The 23228-nt window shown below is 50.7% G+C and overlaps 1 protein-coding gene and 1 long non-coding RNA gene across 2 annotated transcripts; both read left to right on the top strand.

The window, feature by feature from the left end:
- The first annotated feature begins 2144 nt into the window (after positions 1-2144).
- On the top strand, positions 2145-21449 carry LOC119108417 (uncharacterized). Its single transcript, XM_037231988.1, has 7 exons — positions 2145-2303; positions 5449-5623; positions 12596-12622; positions 19993-20165; positions 20857-21024; positions 21137-21318; positions 21398-21449. The coding sequence occupies exons 1-7, from the start codon at positions 2145-2147 to the stop codon at positions 21447-21449; spliced, it is 936 nt and encodes a 311-aa protein (XP_037087883.1).
- Positions 21450-21725: 276 nt separating this feature from the next.
- Positions 21726-22771, top strand: LOC119107800 (uncharacterized). The gene is made up of 2 exons (XR_005095271.1): positions 21726-21850; positions 22321-22771. It is a non-coding gene; the product is annotated as an uncharacterized LOC119107800 (long non-coding RNA).
- The last annotated feature ends 457 nt before the right edge of the window (positions 22772-23228 follow it).

Below are 23228 nucleotides of genomic sequence, written 5' to 3'. Positions count from 1 at the left end.
CACTGGATAGCGCTCGCCGCAGACACCCTTTTCGCTTCTGCGCCATTTCTCGAACCAAACTGTGCCGAACACCGTGCCTCACTGTGCCACTGTGCCACATCAAAGAGTGCCTCAGCGTTCTCCCTGCATCCAGTCATTCTACTGGAGCTCTCTGCAGCCATCAGGAAGATGAGCGCGTCGCGGGCTGTCGATACCGATGACGTACCACTCTATGCAGTGGAAAGTGTTTCCCTATAATCGGTGCACGTTTTCTACATCTGATCAAATTTTTATCATATCACGCACCTTTCCATCGGTCTGGAAGATCACGTGCTTCACCGTGGTGTTTCAAGTCGGGCGATCGATCAGACCTGAATAACTTTCGGCCCATTTCTTTTCCGCCTGAAGTGTCGAAAATTATCGGGAAGACCGTCTGTTCGCAGCTCACTTCTTACCTTCTTGACAATCATGTGCTGACGCCATCGCAATATTCTTACGGTCCACGTCCGCCGATGCCCTGGTCGACGCTGTCGGGCGGCTGGCAAGGGCTGTCGACAACGGCCATGTCACGTCAATAATGACGATTGACATTGGCAAAGCCTTTAGCAGCGTTGATCACGGCGTCCTCCTTAGCAAGCTGGAATGGTGCGGAGTGCCCTCGGAATGGTTCCGGGACAACCTGAGCGGTCTGAAGCAGGTGTCGGTGGTGGCTCGGTTGCCTTATCTCTATCCCATAGAGTAGCCCAGGGATCCCTTGTTAGCCCAATTCTGTTCCTCATCTTCATCAACGACCTATCCAGCTTCCTACCACACGGCCGTCAACTATCTTACGCCGATGACACCCAACTCTTGACTCCTCTATCCCCGATGTCGTCGGCTGTCTAACCTGAAAGCCTGTGTTGAGGAGTCCACTCAGCACCTTCAAAACTGGTTTCAGTCAGATAGACTTAAAATAAATCCCCAAAAAGACAAACTTTATGCTGATGGGCACCAAACCCTCGATCACAAAGGCCGGCAACTTCCACATTACCATCTCCGGCATCAACATGCATCCATCATCTTCAGTGAAGGTGCTGGGTGTACTTCTCGACCACCACCTCGCCTAGCAACTCCACATCTCCTCCCTCGTTTGGCGCTGCATTGCAATCCTCGTATCCCTGTTCAAAATCCGACACCACTTCACTCCTGAGGTTTTGAAGCTCCTCGTCGAACTCTGCGTCTTTCCCCATATCCTCTACTGCCTGCCCATCTGGGGTGGAGCGGCCGAGCGCCACCTAGAAAGGGTGCAAAGGGTGATGCACTTCGCAGACAGGCTGGTGAGTGGGGTCCGCCACAGCGATTACATTTCACCCTTTCTGGACGCGTTCGGCTGGCGAAGCGTCGCGGATCTTGTGAACCACCGGGACTGCCTGAACGTGTACAGGGCACTGCACGTCCCCGAATCTCGCAGTGCACTGCGTGCTCCATTCGTAACGCGCGCCGAGTCTTCCCAACGCCAAACTCTAGCTGCTTGGGGAGGGGGGGAGGGGGAGGGAGAGATGTCGGCTCGCTGCATCTGCCACGCGTCCGATGAGCGCCACCCAGTGACACTTCCGTACCGCGCCGCTGCTGCGTGGAACCGGCTGCCTGCGACGGCCGTCCGCGCGCCCTCGCGCCAGGCATTCTTGACTGTTTAAAATCGCTGACTCATCGACTGAAACTGTGTGCCTATGCCTATGTGTGTACCTCTGTTCTGTATGTAGGTCCTTTTCCTTGCACAGCTAAGTGCCGAACAACCACCACGTGGAGGCGCCTTAAATAAAATAACTGTAACTGCAACTGTAACTGTTACTATAACTGAACAAGGCCTGCTCCCCCACACGATCGCCACCGATAGATTTCCTGGAGCCGACGTCCGATCCTAGCCATGACGCGTCGGCCGACGTCTGTTACTGGCCGTGACGCGTCGCCTCCTGCGGCTGATGCAGAGCCTCTGCGATCCCGTCACGTCCTGTGGTCTTCCTTCCGGCCGGCCGGGCGCGCAGGAAGCGGTCGCGATACAGGCGCTGTGCGTCTGACTCAGTCCCGGCCGGCCGGCGTCTCCGGGCTCTGTCGGCGCCTGTGACCAGACATAATCGCCGGGCCCGCCCGCCGCAGCGCCGCCGTGTCAGCCCGTCCCCGCACTGATGGCGTCGCCGGCCTCGCGATGCTGCCTGGCCGTCGTGGCGCTGCTGGCCGCGCTGCTGCTGCTGGCCGGGCTCAGCCTGCTGGTCTGCGGCATCTTCCTGCTGCTGCAGGCGCCGCACCCGCTTTTCAACGGCTGCACCATCGTCGCCGGACTGTGGGTGAGTGAGAACGCGGCGTGACGGTCGGTGCTGTGGGACCTAGGCTCGGCTGCCGCGGCGTGACGGTCGGTGCGGGTGACCTGGGCCTGGTTGGCGCGGCGTGACGGTCGGTGCTGGGGGATCTTGGCGCGACGCGGCGTGACGGTCGGTGCGGTGACCTGGGCCTGGTTGGCGCGGCGTGACGGTCGGTGCAGTGACCTGGGCTTGATTGGCGCGGCGTGACGGTCGGTGGAGAGGAGCCTGGGTTCGGTGGGGCGGCGTGACGGTCGGTGCAGTGACCTGGGCCTGGTTGGCGCGGCGTGACGGTCGGTGGAGAGGAGCCTGGTTCGGTGGGGCGGCGTGACGGTCGGTGCGGTGACCTGGGCCTGGTTGGCGCGGCGTGACGGTCGGTGGAGAGGGACCTGGGTTCGGTGGGGCGGCGTGACGGTCGGTGCAGTGACCTGGGCCTGGGTGGCGCGGCGTGACGGTCGGTGCAGTGACCTGGGCTTGATTGGCGCGGCGTGACGGTCGGTGGAGAGGAGCCTGGGTTCGGTGGGGCGGCGTGACGGTCGGTGCGGTGACCTGGGCCTGGTTGGCGCGACGTGATGGTCGATGCGGGGAACCTGGCTGCCTGCTGCCGCGTGCGTGTGCACCCACTCGTATCTGGACAAATTTGGCGGCGCTTCGGGGATTCACGATCTGATTGCGCAGAGTGCACAAGTGAAGAGTCCACACAAAATTGACATTAAAGGCGATCAGTCAAGAGGCCTCTCTGCATTTGATGGTTTTGATTTACAGCCAAATTTGGCTGCAGATGTCTTCGTGCTAGCTTCTGGAGACCTTCACTAATAGGTTTGTATGTGCGGATGCGGTAACACGTGGCTACGAGAGCAAATAAATAGTGATGATTTTGCACGTACAGGGCGTGTTCCGCATTTGTATTCTTTTAGCTGAGACAACCACTTTGAAGAGTTTCGGTGCAGATTGCAACGCTGCCCTTCTGAAGGCCTAAAACCTTCGAGTTTCTGAGCTACACGCCCCCGAATATGTGCCGACTATTTTGTGCAGACCATTCTAAAGTCACTCAGGCATCTCTGACTCCATACCACCGTTATTCTATCTCCGTCATGCAACTGACCATGCGGCGTTTAAGATGAAAAAAACTGATCGTCGAACCGATCATATCTGGCGTTTTTTAGTACGACTGCCAGGCATACCGCCCAGCAACTGGCTCTCGACCAATGTTGCACAAGCTATGAAAGATTATAACACGAATCACGTTTTACCACGTAATGCAAGAAGCTTACATTCTTCCCAGTTCTTACGGAAATAAGACTGTGTCAAACAACTTACAAATACTGCCATAGCCAAGTCAATGAGTACAATACAAACACTCAAACTTACGGATGCGTATGCAAGAGCACCGTAAAAGAGAGCAAAATTACGATTAAATTACGACATTTCGCCCACTGAATGCTTCCAGTCCGTACTGTCATCTCTCGGAGATTACAGAGCCAGGAATGAGCGCTGTCATACAGCCGCTCCGTGACGTTATCAAACGATGACGTACTGAAAAGCATATTTACCATATAGAGAAATTTTTGCTGTCTAGGGAGGTATTTTCCACTGAAAGCGAATGTTTCACATTTGAAGATATTGAAGTAAATACCAGATATGATGAAACAATCATGCTGATAACTATTGGTATGCTTTAAAGCCCAAAAATATCATTTAGACACCACATTTCTCTGTTAAGTAAATATGCTCTCCAGCACGTCATCGTACCTCTCACAGCATTAATTGACAACCAGCTGACGGCCGTTAGATATAGAAATCATGTTCACGAACGCCAGCTATGAACGACCCAGCCATTATATTTTGTCTCGGCTTTGATCGTCGCATGGCTGATGAAATGGCAGGATTGAATGGCGTGATTATCACGTCATGAATGTGAAGATGACCTTAAAACACTTTCCCGAAATACCCTCCCCATTTTCGCGGGTGTGTAGCTCAGTAATTAGAGAGAGTTAGGTCTTAGGAAAGGTAGGACTGTGACCTGCACCAAAAGTCTTCAGGATGGCTGTTTCAGTTCCAAAATCCATATCAGTATGGACCACTCCCGTTAAAGTATTCTAATATTCATGAATGAGCCTGCCATCTTATCTGATTCTGTCCCGCAATATGTTCCATGACGCGATCAAACGCTAACGCATTGAGTAGAGTATTTACTAAATGGAGAAATCTTGTCTGGAGGGGTCTTTTCCACTTAAAAGTATACCAATGGTCATCAGTGAGCTCATTTCTTCATGTCATGTGGTTGCTTCAACATATGCAAAGGGAGCACATTCCCTTTATGGTGCGGAGCGTCACCCGCGTGGCTTTGATTTTTTCACAGATGCACGGGAACATACGTAATCACGATAATTCGATGATTCATTCACGTAAAGAACATGTGCCGCTGCACGCTGCCTTGAACCATGTCCACCGACAGAAAACTGATAAGCTAACGCGTTCACTGGCAGTAATGTAGCATGCGCTTGAGTGAACAGTGTCAATTCTATGTTGTTGCGAGTGCCACTCTGCGGGATGGCGACTCTGGGCGCATCCTGGCATGTTACGCATGGTCACGGCACTGCTGGTGAATCATCAGCTGCTCAATACGCGCTGATGGCCTGTTTGTCGTCACACTCTGCCCCGGTGTCCCCCAAGATGTTCTGCTTGGCCTGTTTGTTGATATAATTGTTCCGGCGCGTCACTGAATATGCTGGTAGGCCTGTTTGCATTCAGCAGTTGTTCCGGTGCTCCTTAGGATGTGATGGCGGACCTGTTTGTTGTCGCACTCTGTCCTGCTGCTCGTTAGGATGTGTTGGCGGGCCTGCTTGCTGTCACACTCTGTCCTGGTGCTCCTTAGGATGTGTTGGCGGGCCTGCTTGCTGTCACACTCTGTCCTGGTGCTCCTTAGGATGTGTTGGCGGGCCTGCTTGCTGTCACACTCTGTCCTGGTGCTCCTTAGGATGTGTTGGCGGGCCTGTTTGATGTCACACTCTGCCCCGGTGCTCCTTAGGATGTGTTGGCGGGCCTGTTTGCTGTCACACTCTGTCCTGGTGCTCCTTAGGATGTGTTGGCGGGCCTGTTTGATGTCACACTCTGCCCCGGTGCTCCTTAGGATGTGTTGGCGGGCCTGTTTGCGGTCATACTCTGCGTCACGGGACCGAGGCGAGTCTGGCAACGTTCCCAGCTGCAGCTCGGCCTGCTTTGCTCGGCCCCTGCCGTCAATGTCGCGCACTTCGTCATCGTTGGGCTGTCACCGCACGGCAAGCACATCCAAGCGGTGGCCACAGGTGAGCCAATGAATGGAATGGCCCTGTAATATTTCGCATGGTTCTCAGAATTGCGATTTTCATACCCGGAATGTAATTAATTGGAGTCCGGGTCTAGTTTAAAATTTATTTTGGATGTGTACACGATCGCATTGTTATCACATGATTTTTGGTGTTAAAGGGCGATCGGCGGCGTGGCCATTTTGCCTTGCGTGGCCCACGGCCTTTCCCCGGTGACAATGGGCCATATCGCACATGGGCAGCAATGCTGGTTACCTATTGCAAGTAATCCAAAATTAATAGATATACTCTGTCGAACTGCTCGAAATGACACTTCAGTCGATGTACGTTAAAGAGGGAGTAAACATACAACGTCACAGCATGGATCAGGACCCAGAAATTAAGAAAGATGCACTGGGGCGAAATAACGCTACCGAGCCGCGGCCTAGAGAACGCACGAAATAAGACCAAACTGTACAGCAAGGGGCTCTCCGCATCCCCTACACTGCCGCATGTCTTGCAGGGGTCAAAAAGCTGACGCCTGTATGCCAAAAAACAAAAAAACAAAACACAAATGGCCCGACATGTTTCCTTAGCCGTCGCCCTGATTCGCCGTTTTCCCTACGCGGACTGATAGAGGCGGGAAGGGAAGGGGGGGGGGGGGTGCTAACCCCCACCACTGGCGTTTTTGAAGTAATGTGTATAGAGATTAGCGAAAAGCACCAGTGAATTAGTATCAACGAGATACACGATTGTCACTACCTTTTAAGTCTTTAGTTCAATTAATTGTCCCTATTATGGCGGGTCAAAGGTGGAATTTTCAAGAGAATCGCACTTTTCAGCTTTACACCATATATATATATATATATATATATATATATATATATCTACGACCATGTACCTACGACACCATGCCCTGCGGGGACGCGAAACTTGAACATGCGCATTCCCTGTTTGATTTGGAGCGCAGTGGTATATATTTAGACGTGTATATACATATTTATATACAAAACTTACAACTGTTTCATAAATCTACCGCGAGTTGTAGAATTGTAGTTGTAAAACTTTGCGCCGTGTGTAATTTGTCGCCGCCAATCACCGGCCTTGCCGAGGACGTATAAGAACCACACCTGACCAGCTTTTTAGCACCCCATACGCCCAACGTTGACGTGACGTCACTGGAGTCTCGACACAGCGAGAGCAGCGCGCAGCTCCGCGCGGTGCATATTGCGATCTGGATATTTGCGTTTCCGTGGGTTACAGCTGCACTGCATGCCAAGTTTGCTGGGAAAAGCCACCTTTTCTTCATTCTGTCCTTCAAAATACGTTGCGTTATCAAACGATTAGTTCGGCGTGAATTCGGTAAACCTAACCTAAATTACATCACCCATACTCAGCGGGACGTTGGTGTCAATACATGCAGTCAGGCTCACGCAGTCGGGCTCGCCGTTCTCGCTGTCTCCGCTCCTTCCGGTGCCGATTTCTGTGTCACCCATGTGCACGCGCCCAGGGTCGCACCCAGAATCCTGGTGGAGCAGGAGTGACGCAGGGCTTTACGGAAGGCCCCTGGTGAAAGTTCCTAATTTTTGGGCGAGCCTCAAAGTTTCGTTTTCTTTTCCTTTGCTTTCCTTTTCCGTGCCATCAACTTGAAAAAAACTACCGTACATTAAAATCAAGTCGCTTTAGAGCCGGTAAAAATGTATTTAGGGCGGGATTAGGTTTACAGTTCCTCACAAGGTGTGAGTTCCTCACAATGTCGCTGAATAATTTGCTTGAGGGGGGGGGGGGGAGTGCGGAAAATGGCTCACCCTATCACAAAATATGCATTTCACCTGGGTCCTGGGCTTATCCGCAATCACTTAGAAAAGGTGACGCCCCTGCTTGCAGGATAATAGGAACACTAACCGAACAAGTACGACTTTGCTTGATACTTCTAATCAGAGTTTGAAGGGCTATTAATTGCCTCGCCTCCAATCACTTTAAATGCTGCATCTACCCTACGTTCCCGCTACGCCACGGCGATGGAGCTAGCAGCGGCAGGGGCCATTGACACAGGGCACCAGTGACGTCATTGGCTTGTGCTGAGTCGCACGGGGTTCCAACAATAGGAAATCCAATTTTGCCCCCACCCCCCAGTGTTTCACCCGCCAGCTGATATTGCCAATGTCCGACGAGCGCAGCAACAGCAAATTATGCCATGGATCATCATAAATACCGCGGTTTGTAAACAAAAACTAAATAAACGTCTCAGAAGTGTCCAGGAACAGAACATTGGGTTCCCCAAGACCAACAATCAAGTGCATTTGTCATTGTATTCACCGTGCGTCTTCCAGTTTTAAGCAGAAGTAAACAAACAGAATACTGGCACTGTCGTGGCGCCAGCGAAGCAGTGACTTAGTGAAGCAGCATAATGCTAGTGTTTTGTTACCATGATAGACACCCATATTCCACTCACAGACACGGGATTCATGCATCGTTCACACCCGGGGATAGCTGTCAATGTTTGGCGTAAAGGTGAATGTCGCTGCATGCCCGCAGTTTGGTAGGATGAGCATACTTGCTTTCGCTTGCATGAGTAGAAACTACACTTAAAATTAAGACATTTCATAACCTTTTAGTACAGCCATTTCATCCTGGCAGTGACGTGGATGCCAATAGGCCTACTCACGGAAAATGATCACCTTTGTGTCAGTACCCTCCCACCACCTCAACGCGCGAGCACGAGACAACGCAGGATTTCGATCGTACCGGTGCGGCCGCCAAGGTCACTTACAGTGATGGGTAATACCGCAAAGGAATAAATTTGCTGCACGCTTGGTTGCACGGGTCATACGCGGAGTTAGAGGTGATTAAATCCATCAACACCATCACTGGGTTGCTTCCTCTGAGCGTTGTGTTCTGCGAGCTTGTTTGTCCTTCCACCTCCTCTGAGAACTTGTTTATCTTGCCCCGGAAGATTCTTGCAAGCCTCCTTCTTCTGCGAGATTCTTGTCCACAATCCATTTTCGCTACCGGCATTACCTTAAGGTTACGATCACCGTTTCTACAATAGCGTAGGCCATCGTTGATTTGCAGTTGTGATTTGTACCTTTAATCTTGCAAATGCACCGCGGCTGGAAAAGCAGCTGGCCTTTATGAAACATACCAGGGTACGTTCGTGGAGATTCTCGAGAGATTTGTAAATTTTCGTGTCTGGCCTCGTAGAATTGTAATTTGTAGTTGTTGTTTGTAGATTTCTGCTTTATAAAACATATTTTTACAACTACACATGCAAATTTACAAACTACAATACAAATTTACAAAACAACTTCCTTTATTAGAAAAGCTACAGGTGTGGATTACAGCTAAATGGGCATCCTCACGTTATAAAAAACAATGTTCGGAATCTTGATTTTCGCTCCCGTGCTCCACCAATAGCCATACCCACTGCACATACATTGTTGGACAGGCACCTTTGCGAAATTGAGTATGCTAATCTACATACCTTGACCAAGGTATGTAGGTGGCTAGCTTCTGCTAACAATTCACGCTATTCACCCATCGAACGTCACATTCAAATTTACCTACACTTACCAACCCCTCGTAATCCCTCCCGCAAAACAAAAACCGTGACATGAACCCAAATGATTGACTATACTAAGGGCGCTGCAAGGGCGCGTTCTCAGGGAACCGCCCCACTCTGAGAAGAACAAAGTTTGGCACAAAAGATGAAAGTGACGTCATTAGTTTTAAATAGGAATATCTGCATCGTACCATTTCTTGCCAACTGAAAATATATTTCAAGTCGTTTTAAGTAGTAAGATGGATTATTTAACTCCTCCAATCAACACAGCTAATGTAGGAACTAAGCCTGACGGCTACATGGCATCATGTAAGGTTCATATGATGGATTAACGTCTCAGTGAGCGATCGCTTTTTGCGCTGGGGGACAGCGCGGCAAGGACGAGAAGCATATTGATAAATGAACCAAAAGATCCGTTCTATAACTTGGGACACAGTAGAATGTGCCCACAAATTGCCCACAAACTGTCTTCCCACACGACAGTGCCTTAAAAAGGTCTAGGCCAGTCAAATGTAGCTTCCTCTTCGAATGCTGTAATGCGCGCAATTTCACCGCCATCTACGCCTCGTAAAAGTATATCAGGTGTTCTTCAGCCGCATCAGATGCAACCAATCAAGAGAATCTCGCGATGGATATCATGAAACAAAATTAATCAGTGAGTTAGTGGAAGCCTTGTGCAAACATCAGCAAGAAAGCTCTTCATATCAATTGGCTTGATTGAATGTCTCCCACCCGCCAACGAGTGCTTGATGGCTTTGGACGGAGCAAACACTTCTTCAAACCTTTGTTGCCACACACTGTAGATGTGCATTGTGATCGCTGGCTTCATTTTACCAGGCTGTAGTTTGATAGGGAGGGGGCAGTCCCGGCACACGGCTGCTCTCGCCGCGGCGGCTGCTTTTTCATTTGTCACAATTCCGACGTAGCTGGGATACCAAGCTGGTGGTGTCAGATGTGACTGATCACTAGAAGCTGGCGCGGGGTTTAACGATAAAATAGCACTTAGTGAGTAGCTTAAAAGCAGCGTCACCCTCTGCGGCGGTGAAAAAGTGCCTTTACTATCACCGGCGAAATTTGGAATCGTCCAAATTGACAACGGGAGCCAAATCTTTTAGAAACCTATGCAATATAACTCCAAATGCAATACACTACAAAAACAAAGTCCAATTAAACGTCATGCGACATAACCATTATTCATGATTTTTAGTGTTCAGACCCCCAAACTACTTCGAAAAACTGCACCCCTGCTCCCAACTCTGAAAGGAAGGTGCGTGAAACTTGGGGAGAAAACTATTTGAAGTGCATTTTGTAGGTAGGTTCAGCCACTTCCCTTCCGGCTCCCCCCCCCCCCTGATCTCTACGCATTCGGTAAAACTGCATCGTTGTAGCCCTACATTTACCGACAACATAGTTCTACAGGCGCCTGAAAACAACATCACTTTCGGTTTTGTGACGTCGTCGTGCAGTCGGCTGAAAGCGCTTGCGACCTCCACCATTTTCGCATTATCATTACTGGCGCAGAACTCGCACTTAAACACGATCCCAATAAATTTGTGCAAAACCCGTGCAATGATGGCATTAACGGATACTAGCAACATTTTCGAGCACCTCTAACACCTTCATTTAGCGCTATGTTCAATACGATGACAATCAAAAACGTCTTTTCCCACATCTGTCCACCGGCCAGAGCGCTAAAGCTGAGGTGTGACGGGTGATGTGAGGCCTACACCAGCATTGCTCGGCATCTTACATCAAAGCCTCTGTTCCTCTCAGTGGAAGAAAACCCTGGATGGATCCTTAACATGTGTACCTTCAATGTCCTCTGTTGACCGTTGAAGCTAACTAAAGTTTGGGAATCCACGAACAACAAGCGTCCCAGATCGGCAGGGCTGTTTAACGCTATTTCCAGGGACGTTCTCCATGCTAGGTCCATACAAGTGCGGCACAGTGACTTAAAAACTGACCACTGGCCACGTTTTCAAGCCAGTTCGCTTCTCGCCACATAAACACAACCAACAGCAGCCCATAGCCCCACACGGAACCCAGTTCAATACCACGTGGCGAGCATTTGAACCAATCTGTCTTAAATGGCAACACGTTTTAAAACGCCGCATAGTAAACTGATCACGTCCGTCGCAATATGCTGTGACCAGCCACGATTCTTACGACTGGTAATAAGCTTAATTGTTCGATATTTTATGCTGTCTAGCATGTAAAGTGAGTCTTGGCCGAAAAATCTGTGAAAGGTACTGATCTCAGGTGCATTGAAAAAGCACTGTGTCACCACTGATATGTGACGTCAGCACCGATATAGTATGGCTTAAAGTGGACTTCGGTCACCTGCTTAAAACTATCCCGATTAAAGCGACTATGTTTGGCAATATCTCGTGACTCAACTTGCTTGCACAGTGAGACGCCAGCGTTTCGACGCGTACTCTACACATGCTCATGCTGCAAGCGTTAGCGAGTAGACTAATAAGCTTGAAGCTTCCTTTAGCTGGAATGGTGTGCCGTGATACGGTGTGGTCTGTTGTAATTTGTTTCCATTCTTGCAATTTCGTCACCAATTGGCTTACAAAAGTGTCCGTTTTCATCGCCGCTCATATCCGGTGAAGCAGAAGCTTTTGTTCATCACTAGCCGTCCGTACATCTTATAGGCTGCAGAGCTGATGAGATTGCGAATCAGGAAGATATCCGATTCAATTTGGGAAGAGAAGCGTAGTTAGGGGGCTAGGTCACCAAACCTGGTCCCCTAAAGTGGATCAAAATCAGAGTGTCAGGACGTTTGGCACCCGTAACGGCAAACAGGGGCTGGTGGGTAGGTGCTAACGGATACTGAATGATAGCTGATGTGGGCTCTTTCCAGCACTCTCGCAGAACGAGAAGTCAATAGGGTTTAATCTGTGTCAGTTAGTGTAGATCTCTGCCAAATTAAAAAATGTGTCGGTCAGATCTCCTCTCTCTCGTCCTATCCCGTCTCACCGCCGTCACACCGTCCTCGCACAAACCTCCACGAGGTTGCCATCATACACACCGTGAAGATCACGAAAAGTAATGCGCTCTTTGAGAACTTCCAAGACTGTCGCGGATGCACTGACACGGGCTGCTTCACTTCTCGCCGCACTTGCACTCGTACGCCAACCCGGTCTTTTCGAGCACATGCCGGATCTCAATGTCGTCTGTGAAGTGCGCCTCAATGTGCCGGATCTCACCGCCGTCTATGTCATGCACCTCATTATCTGTTTCTGTGTAAAGAAGCACATCTTTATGTTGTCAGTCTTAAATAAAGCCCACTTCTGGGCTAATTCGAATCGCTGGTCGGGGTTGCGGCTAGTTGGTTGAAACACTAATGGTCATACACAGGTTGTGTGATTCAGTGCACTGGTTCCCCTCTCACCATGGGGTCCAACACGAGGACGGTCCACTTCCAGGAGTTCCAGAAGTGCGGGAGCCGCCGGGTAAGCATCAGCAAAAGCCAGCGCCTTGGCTCACAGGGACTAACCAGACGCCCTGCTGGCAAGCCAAGGTTCGGGCCCTGGAAAACAAAGGCTGTTCCCGGCAGCAAAGGCTGCAAAGGCCGCAACCTCCTCCGCAACCGTCAAGTGGTCCACATGGCTTTGGGCCAGTGCCGCTAGACTGCGTCACCTGACCGGCTCGGGCCAAAGACACGTGTTGTTAGGCTTCCCCGAATGAACTGCAGGGCAGATCCCTCAACGGCCAGGATCTCTGCACCGCTGCCCGCGGATACAACGGATTGCGGCAAGACCCAGGTACAACTAGAAAGCTTGGGCCGAAAGGTGGCTCTGACTACTCTGACTGCAGTCAGAGCCCTTGTGTACCTACGCTTGGCATGACTCCTCCCCTCTGGCCGGAAGAGGCGCTTTACGCGGCTCCCCAACCACCCGCGGCGTCATTGGAGGAGCTAAAAGCTCAACTTACATGACCTTCCTGATGATCTAGGGTGACCCCATGTTACTACTGCTGGTAATCTGGTGTGTTCTCATGCAGCATGGTTTACCTTGGCTCGTGCACTGTCGTACCAGTCGATGGATTATATCGACATAATTGAGAACAATAAAGAAAGCTGCAGAACATTAGTGCATGCTGTTATGACTGTGCGACTTGGCCCAGTATCGAAGTTTTCTCTGAATTATGCGCTACAATGATAGCCTGGTAGCTACTGAGCATTTCGTATTGCTAATTGGGGCGTTTGGCACTAGGTTACCAAAAATACATTCTGTTGACTACTCGGCCAACCATATATTTCGACTGCAGCTGAGTACAATTTGTATTTGCTCATTTGGTGCCCATCCGCGCGAACACATTGCTTTCAGGGAAATATATGATACAAAAGCACGATACCAGGAACAAAAAAAAAACTACAAAAACGCAAAAAAGCAAACCACTGGCGTAGGCCAGACCTAAAATTGCGTAAAGCCTTGAAAAAATAGAACATACAATCGGAGCATGTGGCCTTATGTCCCCCGCGGTTGGGCAACAACTCTGAGCCCAACAACAATGGAAGCAGCCTGAGTCTCACTGGGTGAGCGATTCAATGTCCACGTCAACTAGCCAAAGCGCCAGACATAGTGCTGGCAAGTCTTCCTCTCGACGGGTGGCGCTGATTTAACATAATGCCAAGCTGGATATTGGTTCTTGCTGAATCTCTCGACATAATGCCAGGTTGGATATTGGCTCTTGCTGAATTTTCCGACCTCATACCAGGCTGGATCCTGGTTCGCACTGGCTCTTTCCGCTCGGTATGAAAATAGATCCTGGTTCCTGCTGGCTCCCGCGGCCTAATTTCAGACGAGTTCCTGTGTTCTTCCGGGTTCCGGAACCAGCAACTAGGGGCCGGTTCCCAAGAGCAAATCTCGGGAACCAGGAGCACGTCTGCTCACGGCATCCTTAACGCAGCTATGTAGGCCAGAAGGTCAGACATTTCCTAGCATGTGCTTCATGCATGCGATCTTTCAGGAACCCTGTCTTACCTGCCATTCCACCTAATCAAAGCTGTGCCAACGCGCAGTTAAGAGTCTCCGCTCGTGGTATGAAGCGCTGCAAACAAGGGTATTGTGTTAGGTATGCCAGTGTTTGATACCTGCTACCATGTCCAGCATACGAACTGTTGAGATGGTGGGCGTGTTCGCACAACATAAAAGCTATGCATGACAAAAACTACCAGACGTCCCTTGAGCAAACATTACGTAAGACATATTAATGTAAAATATATGAATACAATAATATAATAATATCTACATACAATAATATAATAATAATACATATTAAGCATATTAATGTAAGACGGGTCCCACTGCAATATACCCATCGGTCATGTTCACTCTCACATTTCCTGTGTTGGTGAATAGAGTTTGACACCTGCCATGTTAGCCTGTTTGTAAGCACTTGCGCTCAGAAACTCCCGTCAAAGAACACGCTGTCACCGCCCTCCAGCATGTGCTAACGCCACTCTTGACTGCGCCTGCCGATTCCTGGTAACATGTAGCCAGGTGGGATTATTTGTCCGTCCATGCTGTTGACAAGCTGTGAGCGCGTCGCATCGCTTCCCTGAATTGGTAAACCATTTCCAACGGAAATCCACGCTCCGCAGACCAACGACACGGAAAGAGTTCCCGCCGCCTACACGATAACGGTTGCCGCTAACACGTGCAAAAACGCATTTGTGCACCGCTGTCTTTAGATGCGCAGTAAGGGTTCCTGTTATTTGCCGCGGAATGCTGCCGCCGTTCGGTTTGGAAACTGCGGCACCGGCTATCGATGTTCCTGCTTCTTAGATTGCGAGCAAGCAGGCTCAAAGCCTTCTTATGTTATTTGGTTCAGTCACTGCTCCGGGACAAGAATGAACTCAGTGATGTCACTTTTTAGAATCGTTTGGCGAGGGGGAAGCTGAGTCAGTAAAGTGGACCTAAGCTGCCCTCAAATTCCGATTTCTTCCCGGATTTTGGCCACTCTGATTTGCGACACTGATGTCAAAATTGAAATAAAATGCACACATTTGGTGGCTCCAAACTGGTGTTGATGTTGAGGAATGACTTCCTTTTGAAGCCAATGTGACAGTGATAATGATGACTTATGAAGATCATGATACAGATAGTGATGCATTAAGGACCTACGGTACCAGCAGCTCAGGCACTTGCAGCACGTCATCGGCCCAGTGTTCAGGCACTCGACCGTCGGTTCCGAGGGGCCTTCAGATCCCTTAGTCACCTCGAACACTGCCTCGGGGCGATTTTTGGGTCCTTGCCATACAAGACCTTTGTTATGCACTGTAGTCCCCAGATTGACAAATGACCCCTTTCTTTGTCTCAGGAGCCCCGACCGATGTTAATCGCAAGCCCCGACCTTGTCCCTGCTTGACAATTGGACCCTGAACCCCAGACCCGGCGGTAGAGTAATCTGGTGGCGAATCTGCCACGTGCTTTTATTATTATTGCAAACCTTGGCGAAATCCAACGAGTGGCTTTTCTAACACCGGGTCAGTACGTACTACATAGATCAACACAGAGCACGCCGCACATGCAAGTGAGATGGAACGCCAGCGATACACATACGATGCTATAAAACATGAGCGACTTATGATACAATCAGCACCTGCACGTCATGGCCGGGGTGGTCAATTTAGGCAAGGTCTCTGATGACAGACATTGCTTTGCCCTTGAACTCATTTCAGATTTTGCACTGGCACATGACAGCAGGGAGGCGATGCCACACCGCTACGGCTCGATATGGAAATGCCCTTTTCACGCACTCCAGGTGGGGGTGTTTTACAGCGCTCGTGTCAGGTCATTAAGCCTCCATCACAGGGGGTTGTTCGCAAATTAGGCCAGGGGACTGAGCGAGGAACCCTCACCCCAAATGCACCAAAAGTAGGTTTCATCCCATATTTGACCCACTCTTTGTAAGCGACATGATGTTGATTCCTGGCCGATTCAGTAGGAAACTATAGCGCCTCTCTAATATGTTTCCTCGCTTTGCCTCGGCGCGATGTCGTAGTTGGACACCGTTGCCGTCTTGTTTCGCGTCGATCCTGGAAAATATGCTTCGGCAATCGCCGCACGGTTGATACTGTGTGACTTCAGACATTGTTGGACGTGTATGGCGTCCAACGTGGTGAGTGAAGAGAGCAAAAAGCGCCTACATCACTTAAGTAGCTGTGCACGACTATTAAAAGCTGCCACGGAAATCCCCAGCTGGTAGCCGTAACACGTCATGCATGCTGCAACGCAGCGCTCGTATGATGCATGTTCGACATAGCGTTGCTTTGGTGGCCACTGTCGAACGACTGCCGCCAGTAGTTAAGTCGGGTATTATCGATCGTCAAGTTTTCGCAATTGTTCCATCAAAAGTTCACGTGAAATTGGAAGTTGGCACATTTCAATGTTTTTTCCCGAGCAACGCCGGGTAAAAATTTATTGACGTGTTTGGGTTTAAACATTTGACCGGCTTGTTTTCATTTCTATCGTATCATGACAGAATAAGGCAGCTTGCTGCAGTATGTGGATCTTTCATCATCACTGAATGATGCCAAGACACTGAGACGTTTGACAAAACTATGCCAGAGTCAATAGCACGTGTTAATCGTGTGATTAAAAGCATGGGTCATGTAAAAAAAGCAGAAAATACTTAAGCGAACACTGTGTAGACGCGTGATTAGCCGGACGGCCACGTCGTCCGCCGCCATGACCAGCGCCAAGAACATGAAGCCGGGTGAACGACCGCCCGTGGCGGACGGGCAACCGTAGCTCGGCCCAAAGCCGCGGCCGGAGGTGGCGGCTCCGGGATTGCAACGTTGTTGACGAGTGGGGCGATGCCCATCTGCAAGGCAATGCATCATCGGGTGCAAGGCCAGGACGGTCCGGAGCCAGCGGCATACCACCCCGTGTCACATGGGCCGTTACTCGCGCCTTGTGAACAGCTCTGCTGATTTATGATAATCTCGTCTGGGAAACCAGAGGTACGGGGTTCGATTCCTCGCGGTGCCCGCCCTTCCTGCCAGGGTGAGAGGCAGGCGTCGCCATATAGCCTCAGCAGATGAGTGTCGTAAAGCCCCAATGACACACACACACACAATCTCAAGTCGCTCCAAGCCTTGGGTGCCTAGGTATGCTAGAAAACGGGAAGAATTTCAAACGGAAAAACCGATAACGGCACAGTAAAATCTACCTTTCTGGCTCGTGTTGGCGTGATTCGTGGCACGTGCGGCCCAGCACTCTGCATCGTGCGATTGCCAATTCAATTCTATAGCGAATTGTTCCACTATGCTAAGTTATGCGTCCGGGATGGCGAGTCTTCCCGGCTGGCCGCTGACTGGTCGGAAATTTCCTGCACCCGTGCTACATCTATGGTCAACGGCGCTGCCCAGAATGCCGACATGCCCTACTTTACCGACAATTTGAAGCGCAACCGTGCGTCGTACAAAGTGGTGCTTAGATTCACGCCTCTGCCTGCAATGGGTATCAAGTTGTGGCTGGATGACGCATGGAAACCACACAGCCAAATCGATCTTGCCAGCTCGTGGACGCGAGACACGTGCCACGCGCCACGACAGGAGACATGGCACCATGCGATTCCCTTCCCGCCCCCTATCGAGGCGACCTAATGCCGAGCCGCATCGACCCGTGGTCGCCGAAACACGCGAGCGAGCAAACAGGCGTAATCGGTCTCCACCGCGGCCCACGGGCTGCGTGGCGTCAAACGCAGGTATAAATAGCAGCAGGCTTGCAAATGTGATGGTGGTGTCACCCTCAGGTGCGTACTAAGCTGATGGTGCCCAAATATTGACATGCCATGCGATTTATCGAACTTTTTATATCCTTTATTTTAGCCACTTATCGCGAACCACACACCACCATCACCACACACCACACACACACACACACACACACACACACACACACACACACACACACACACACACACACCACACACACACACACCCACACACACACACACACACACCACACAACCACAACACACACACACACACACCACACACACACACACACACACCACACCACACACACACACACACACACCACCACACACACACACACACACACACACACACACACCACACACACACACACCCAGCACACACACACACAACACACCGTGCACAGAACAACGCGCAAACGCGTTGTATATATATATATATTATATATATTATATATATATATATATATATATTATATATATATTTATATTGTTCGGTGTGTGGTGTATGTGTGCATATATATATATATATATTATATAGATATATATATATATATATATATATGGGCTAGGCAGACGCCTTCAAAGATCGCCACCGGCCCCTGCGTCGGGGTCGACGCGGTAAGCACTGGGACGACGACAGGCGGCACCCAACCCGCCGCGGCTAGGAGTCTGTGTTCATATGGCAGTGTGTGAGGGTGCTTGTGAAAGTGAGAAGCGGAAAAAGCATGCGAGCGTGAGCATGCATTGGTGCATGTGCGTGTTTGAGCGTGTGGGTGTGTAGTGGTATATGTGGGTATTGGTGTGGGTGTGAGCACGCGCACGTATCATGCAGTGGTAGAGAGCTTTCACTGGGTTAATGCCCGTCACTGAGGATGGTCTGCTTTTCATTTCGCCATCACTGCCATTACATGCTGTCATTGTCGTCTATCATGCCATCGGTGTACTTCGGGTTGTCTTTCAGCTGTCCCATTTGTTTTTATTTATGAGTTAAATTTGAACTAGTTTTGCAGCAATATATCCGATTTCGGCTTCACGACTGAGCTTGCTTTTCAGATATATACCGCAGGCTGCGTTTCTGCATTCCTGCGCTTTTGCATGACGTGACTCATAAATAATTGACTTTGCCTATGATATAACAAGAACACTTATTACTGCTAGGTGAGTCGGCGACAACTAGGTTTTAGAGGCTATTACAAAGCGATTTTGATGATATATTCATGCTTCCACTTCACTTCCACTTATTCCACTTCCGGTAAATACGAGTGAGGGATGAGTTCGGCTTCTTCTTTCTAGAAAGTACACTTATCCTCTTTCATGCTATTTTTTAGATATCGGTTGGTTGTAAGGATGCAAATAATGGAAAGTTCTTATGCGTGCTGAGTATGTGGGGATTATGACTTTTGTCATGCTGTTCTCGTCCAAGCATACTATGTCTCTCCTCTTTTTCCCTTCTTTGCGTTCGCTTACTCGACGTTTGCTACTTTGTTTAGATTCTGTGTTTGTATCATACGCTGATTGTAAATTGATTCATCACAATATTTCTTGTCAATAGCGTGGCGGGCTCCGCGACCATAGCAGACGATGACTCTTTGGCACACTTGGAAATACCTCTCATCAAACTTTCATATCATAGGAATGCTACTCTGGCTTCAAAATTATCTTCTAAGCTTCGCTTTGTGTGTAGCTTTTTCGTGTTCTCCTCTTATAGTTCAGCAAGAAATCGGAGGCATTTTCGGTGCCAAATGCTGGTAATTGCATGCTTAAATTTGGTGTAATTACAGAACCAAATACTTTCAGAGAGAGCTTGTGACATGTAAGGAAGGGTGTCCGTGGATGAACCACTTATAGACTTTTATGGCTTCTCTCAAAAATCTCTTTTTAATTTTGGTGTAAATCTATCGCATCTTTTGCTTTCTCGTAGCTTTTGTCTCGTAGCTGACTGTTAGGCGGTGTCTCCGTAGTGCTTGCTCGCTGGAAAACTTGAATAAGCGCTGATGCACGACCCAGTTTGCGCGATGGAAAGTTACTTAACTGCGCGGAGCTTTCATAAACCTGACAGGTACAAAACGACATGCATTTATTCCTGTTTCAGTGGCCCACATATCCATACTGTCGACTGTTATAGCGGCGGCTATCTCCTTCGTCGCTGGAAACGTGGTCTTCTGCATGCAGCTGTTGTTTGATCAGTACCAGGTGGGAGCGCGTACGTGGTCATCACCGAAGTCAAACACGACTTCCAGTCCCCTCAGCTTCACGTATGCACCGGTGAGTTGTTCATGTGTTTGCGCTTTGCAGGACGATTTGCGGGGAGATCTGTTGACTGAAAGAGCGAGGGCACACGAAAGGGTTGATTATATGATAAGATGTTGCGAATTTATGTACTTTGGCGACCAAAGTGTGTTGTTGATAGGCACAATCATTTAAAGATTCTGATAAGTCTGCTGCCCCTTTGTCATCGCTCGTATCCATAGTGACACTGTGTCATACATTTAGTTATCTTTAAACCGGTATCGTGATCTGAAGAACGGGCGAAAGCAATTTGTCGAAGTCGGGCACATAAGTCCCGGGGGATTTCTCGTTGCAGTATCGTGATGCTGTGAAAAATGTCGTTGGCTGGTCGCAATGCGCTTTCATTACATACGCAAAGCCTATATCTGCGAGTGCATTTAGATAAAGATGACTGTCGGAAGAAACTTTCGCAGTTTTATGCCAACGTGTGATACCGATTTTGATGAGGGAGCAGGTCGCATGTCCTTTCAGTGCATGTACCATAAAATGGTGAAATTGTTTCATTCATGTATGCTCATTTTCTTCCCATTTGCTGTCAACTCAAAACTTCCCTCGTTGCAAAGCAGCGGCAGATTCCGCATCATGTCTCCAAGGATTCCGCCATGGCTTCCTGAGTACTCAGAATGTCCGGTCCAATGAAACGGCTTCACCTGCCCCGTTCCGCCAGTATCAGGCCCAGATGGTGCAGAAGTCGGACGCGCCGGACCTCTGGCTGCCGAGCGGCGTGCCGCTGGCCTCCTGGGTCTACCGCTCTCAGTCCAGCTGTGACGCGCCCGTGCGGGAGACGCGGCTGGACGAGCAGCCGCCTGGCCGAGCCGACACCAGCGCGACCAACGCCAGCTCCAGCGGCGGCGGCGGCGGCTTCGCGCTGCGCACGGCGCCCGACGGCGCCGCCCTGAGCGCGCCCGCCGCGCCGACGCCGTCCAGCGGCTACGGCCCGACACCAGGGTCGCGCCTGCCGCGCTGCCTCAGCCTGCTGGGCGCCATCTACGGGACCGCGACGAGCCGACTGGCCGCCGTCGGCGCGTCAGCTGCGCTCCTTCAGCCTGCTGGAGGTGCGCTCGCCGTCCCCCGCCGCCGCCACCGTCGACCTGCCGGCTAGCTCCGACTCGCTGCTGCTGCTGCGCCGGTCGGCCGCCGGCCGGCCGACGCCGCTGCTGGAGCCGTTCCCACCGGCGCCGGCGCCTCTCCGTGCCAGCCCCCTGCAGACACCGCTGGCGGAGCGCGCGCCGGCCGGCCCGCCGCTCACGGACACGCTGAGCCGGCTGACGTCAGCGCTGAGCCGACTGCACGCCGACCCCGAGTACCGGGCGTCGCGTGAGCTGGAGCAGGCGCTGGCGGCGCTGCAGCAGCTGGAGCTGTCGCCGCCGGCAGCCGCGCTCGGCAGGCCCGGCAGCGCCGCCGCCTCCTCTGGCTACGGCTCGCCGGACGGCAGCAAGGAGGACGCGCCCGAGGCCGGCGCCGCCGAGGACGGCGCTCGGGCGCCGGGCGCCGGCGTCGATGACTACCAGCGCCGCAGCGTGGTGCAGCTGGTCGGCATGATGGAGAAGGCACCGGGACCGGCGCCGCGCCGCGCAGGTAGCGAGCTCCGAAGGCCCTGCGTGCCGCCGCCTCCGCCACCGCCCACCCTGCAGTCGGCCTGCGGCGACAAAGCACAGATGGTGAGTGATCTGAGTCATTTACTTTGACACTATAGCAAATCGTTTTGTATTCGTGTCTACTCACCTGATCGATTGATGGCTATGTCACATTAGCACAACTGGAAGGTCCTGTGGATGGTTTTATTAGCATCCCGGTGACTCCTTCTCAGCGTTCGCCCATCCGGTAGGCCAACTCCAGGTGGCTTTTATTAGCGCCCCGGTAACTGTGCGTGCACTACTGTGCTGGCGATGAACGTCCACGCAGTGGATCATTGCTTGATCTGAAGAGGGCGATCTTGCCTGCAGAGTGGCTTGTTGAAACGCCGGCCCATTTGTTATTCGGCATATGATGTGTTTCGCTTCGCTTTGAAGATAGATGGCGCGTCAGCTAATTTGCGTCGGGTAAAGTCAATCAACGTCTGTGGGGTGCATGCTTGTGCTCCGCAAGTATGAAGACTTCCTTCACAATGTGTGTGTTCGTTCTTTTCCAGAGGGTGAGCACAGCAGTAGTCTCTTCCTGCCCCACAGCACCGGAGCACGGGCGGAGCCGCCGACTCGAGTCACATTGCTGAGCAGTCAAATTGCATATTATATGTTCTGGGCCCTATAAGCTGAACGGAAGGATGATGCGAATAATCTTTTGCGCATTATGAAATGAAAGCATAGCATAGTTGTGTATTTTTTGGCACGTTTTGCATCTAATGTGAGCATGCAACCATTAATACTACATTTATTGCTGCAACGGCCAGCATTGCGTAATCCTTACTGGCATAGCCCGTAATATACACAAAGAAGTTGCAAAATACATTTCAATAATCTCAAAAGTATTGATTTCTGGCGCGAATGATTCATCCTTTTGCTGTTCCCTTTGCTCTGTCAACGCGGAAGTATTGCTGGACACGTTCGTCACATGGCAAGGGATAATACACAATGTAAATCATATTTCAGCCGAATTTTCGTGTGCGATTCAAAGGCGGCCCAGCACTGCTCACAATCAACGGCTTTTGTACAGCATGTTCCCTGTTCCCAGAATTTGAGAACCTGGTTTGCGCAGTCACAATGAAGCAGCATGTGACAGGATCGCAGTGCCATGGGCTCCCGTATCGCTGTCCAGAGTAAGGTCGAACGCCGGATACAAATGCACGTGTTGGAGGAATCCTGTTCTCCACTGGCGGGTGATGGTGGATGCATGGTGGATGGTGATGGTACGACGGCTGGTGATCGAGCTTAGCGGTCACTGGCAAGGTTTCGGTGGTTATCCGGTATCGAATGTGGACAGCCATGCCAGCCACTTACCATGCTACTCTCAGCCAATAAAGTCATAGCGTATGCACTTGCTTTGCAGCAGCAGAATGGCATCGCCATAGAAGGAAACCAAAAATACAATGAGGATCGAGGC

Source organism: Pollicipes pollicipes, unplaced genomic scaffold, assembly GCF_011947565.3.
Source record: "Pollicipes pollicipes isolate AB1234 unplaced genomic scaffold, Ppol_2.1 Scaffold_6686;HRSCAF=7923_pilon_pilon_pilon, whole genome shotgun sequence".
In the NCBI taxonomy this organism is placed as follows: Eukaryota; Metazoa; Arthropoda; class Thecostraca; order Pollicipedomorpha; family Pollicipedidae; genus Pollicipes; species Pollicipes pollicipes.
Note: the sequence above shows the minus strand (reverse complement) of the source record. Positions and strands in the feature narration are given on the sequence as shown.

Coding starts and splice junctions, on each gene's coding strand:
- LOC119108417 (XM_037231988.1), top strand. CDS start 2,145: ATGGCGTCGCCGGCCTCGCGATGCTGCCTGGCCGTCGTGGCGCTGCTG. Junction 5,624..12,595: donor CATCCAAGCGGTGGCCACAG/GTGAGCCAATGA, acceptor GTCCACTTCCAG/GAGTTCCAGAAGTGCGGGAG. Junction 21,319..21,397: donor TCGCTGCTGCTGCTGCGCCG/GTCGGCCGCCGG, acceptor AGCCCCCTGCAG/ACACCGCTGGCGGAGCGCGC.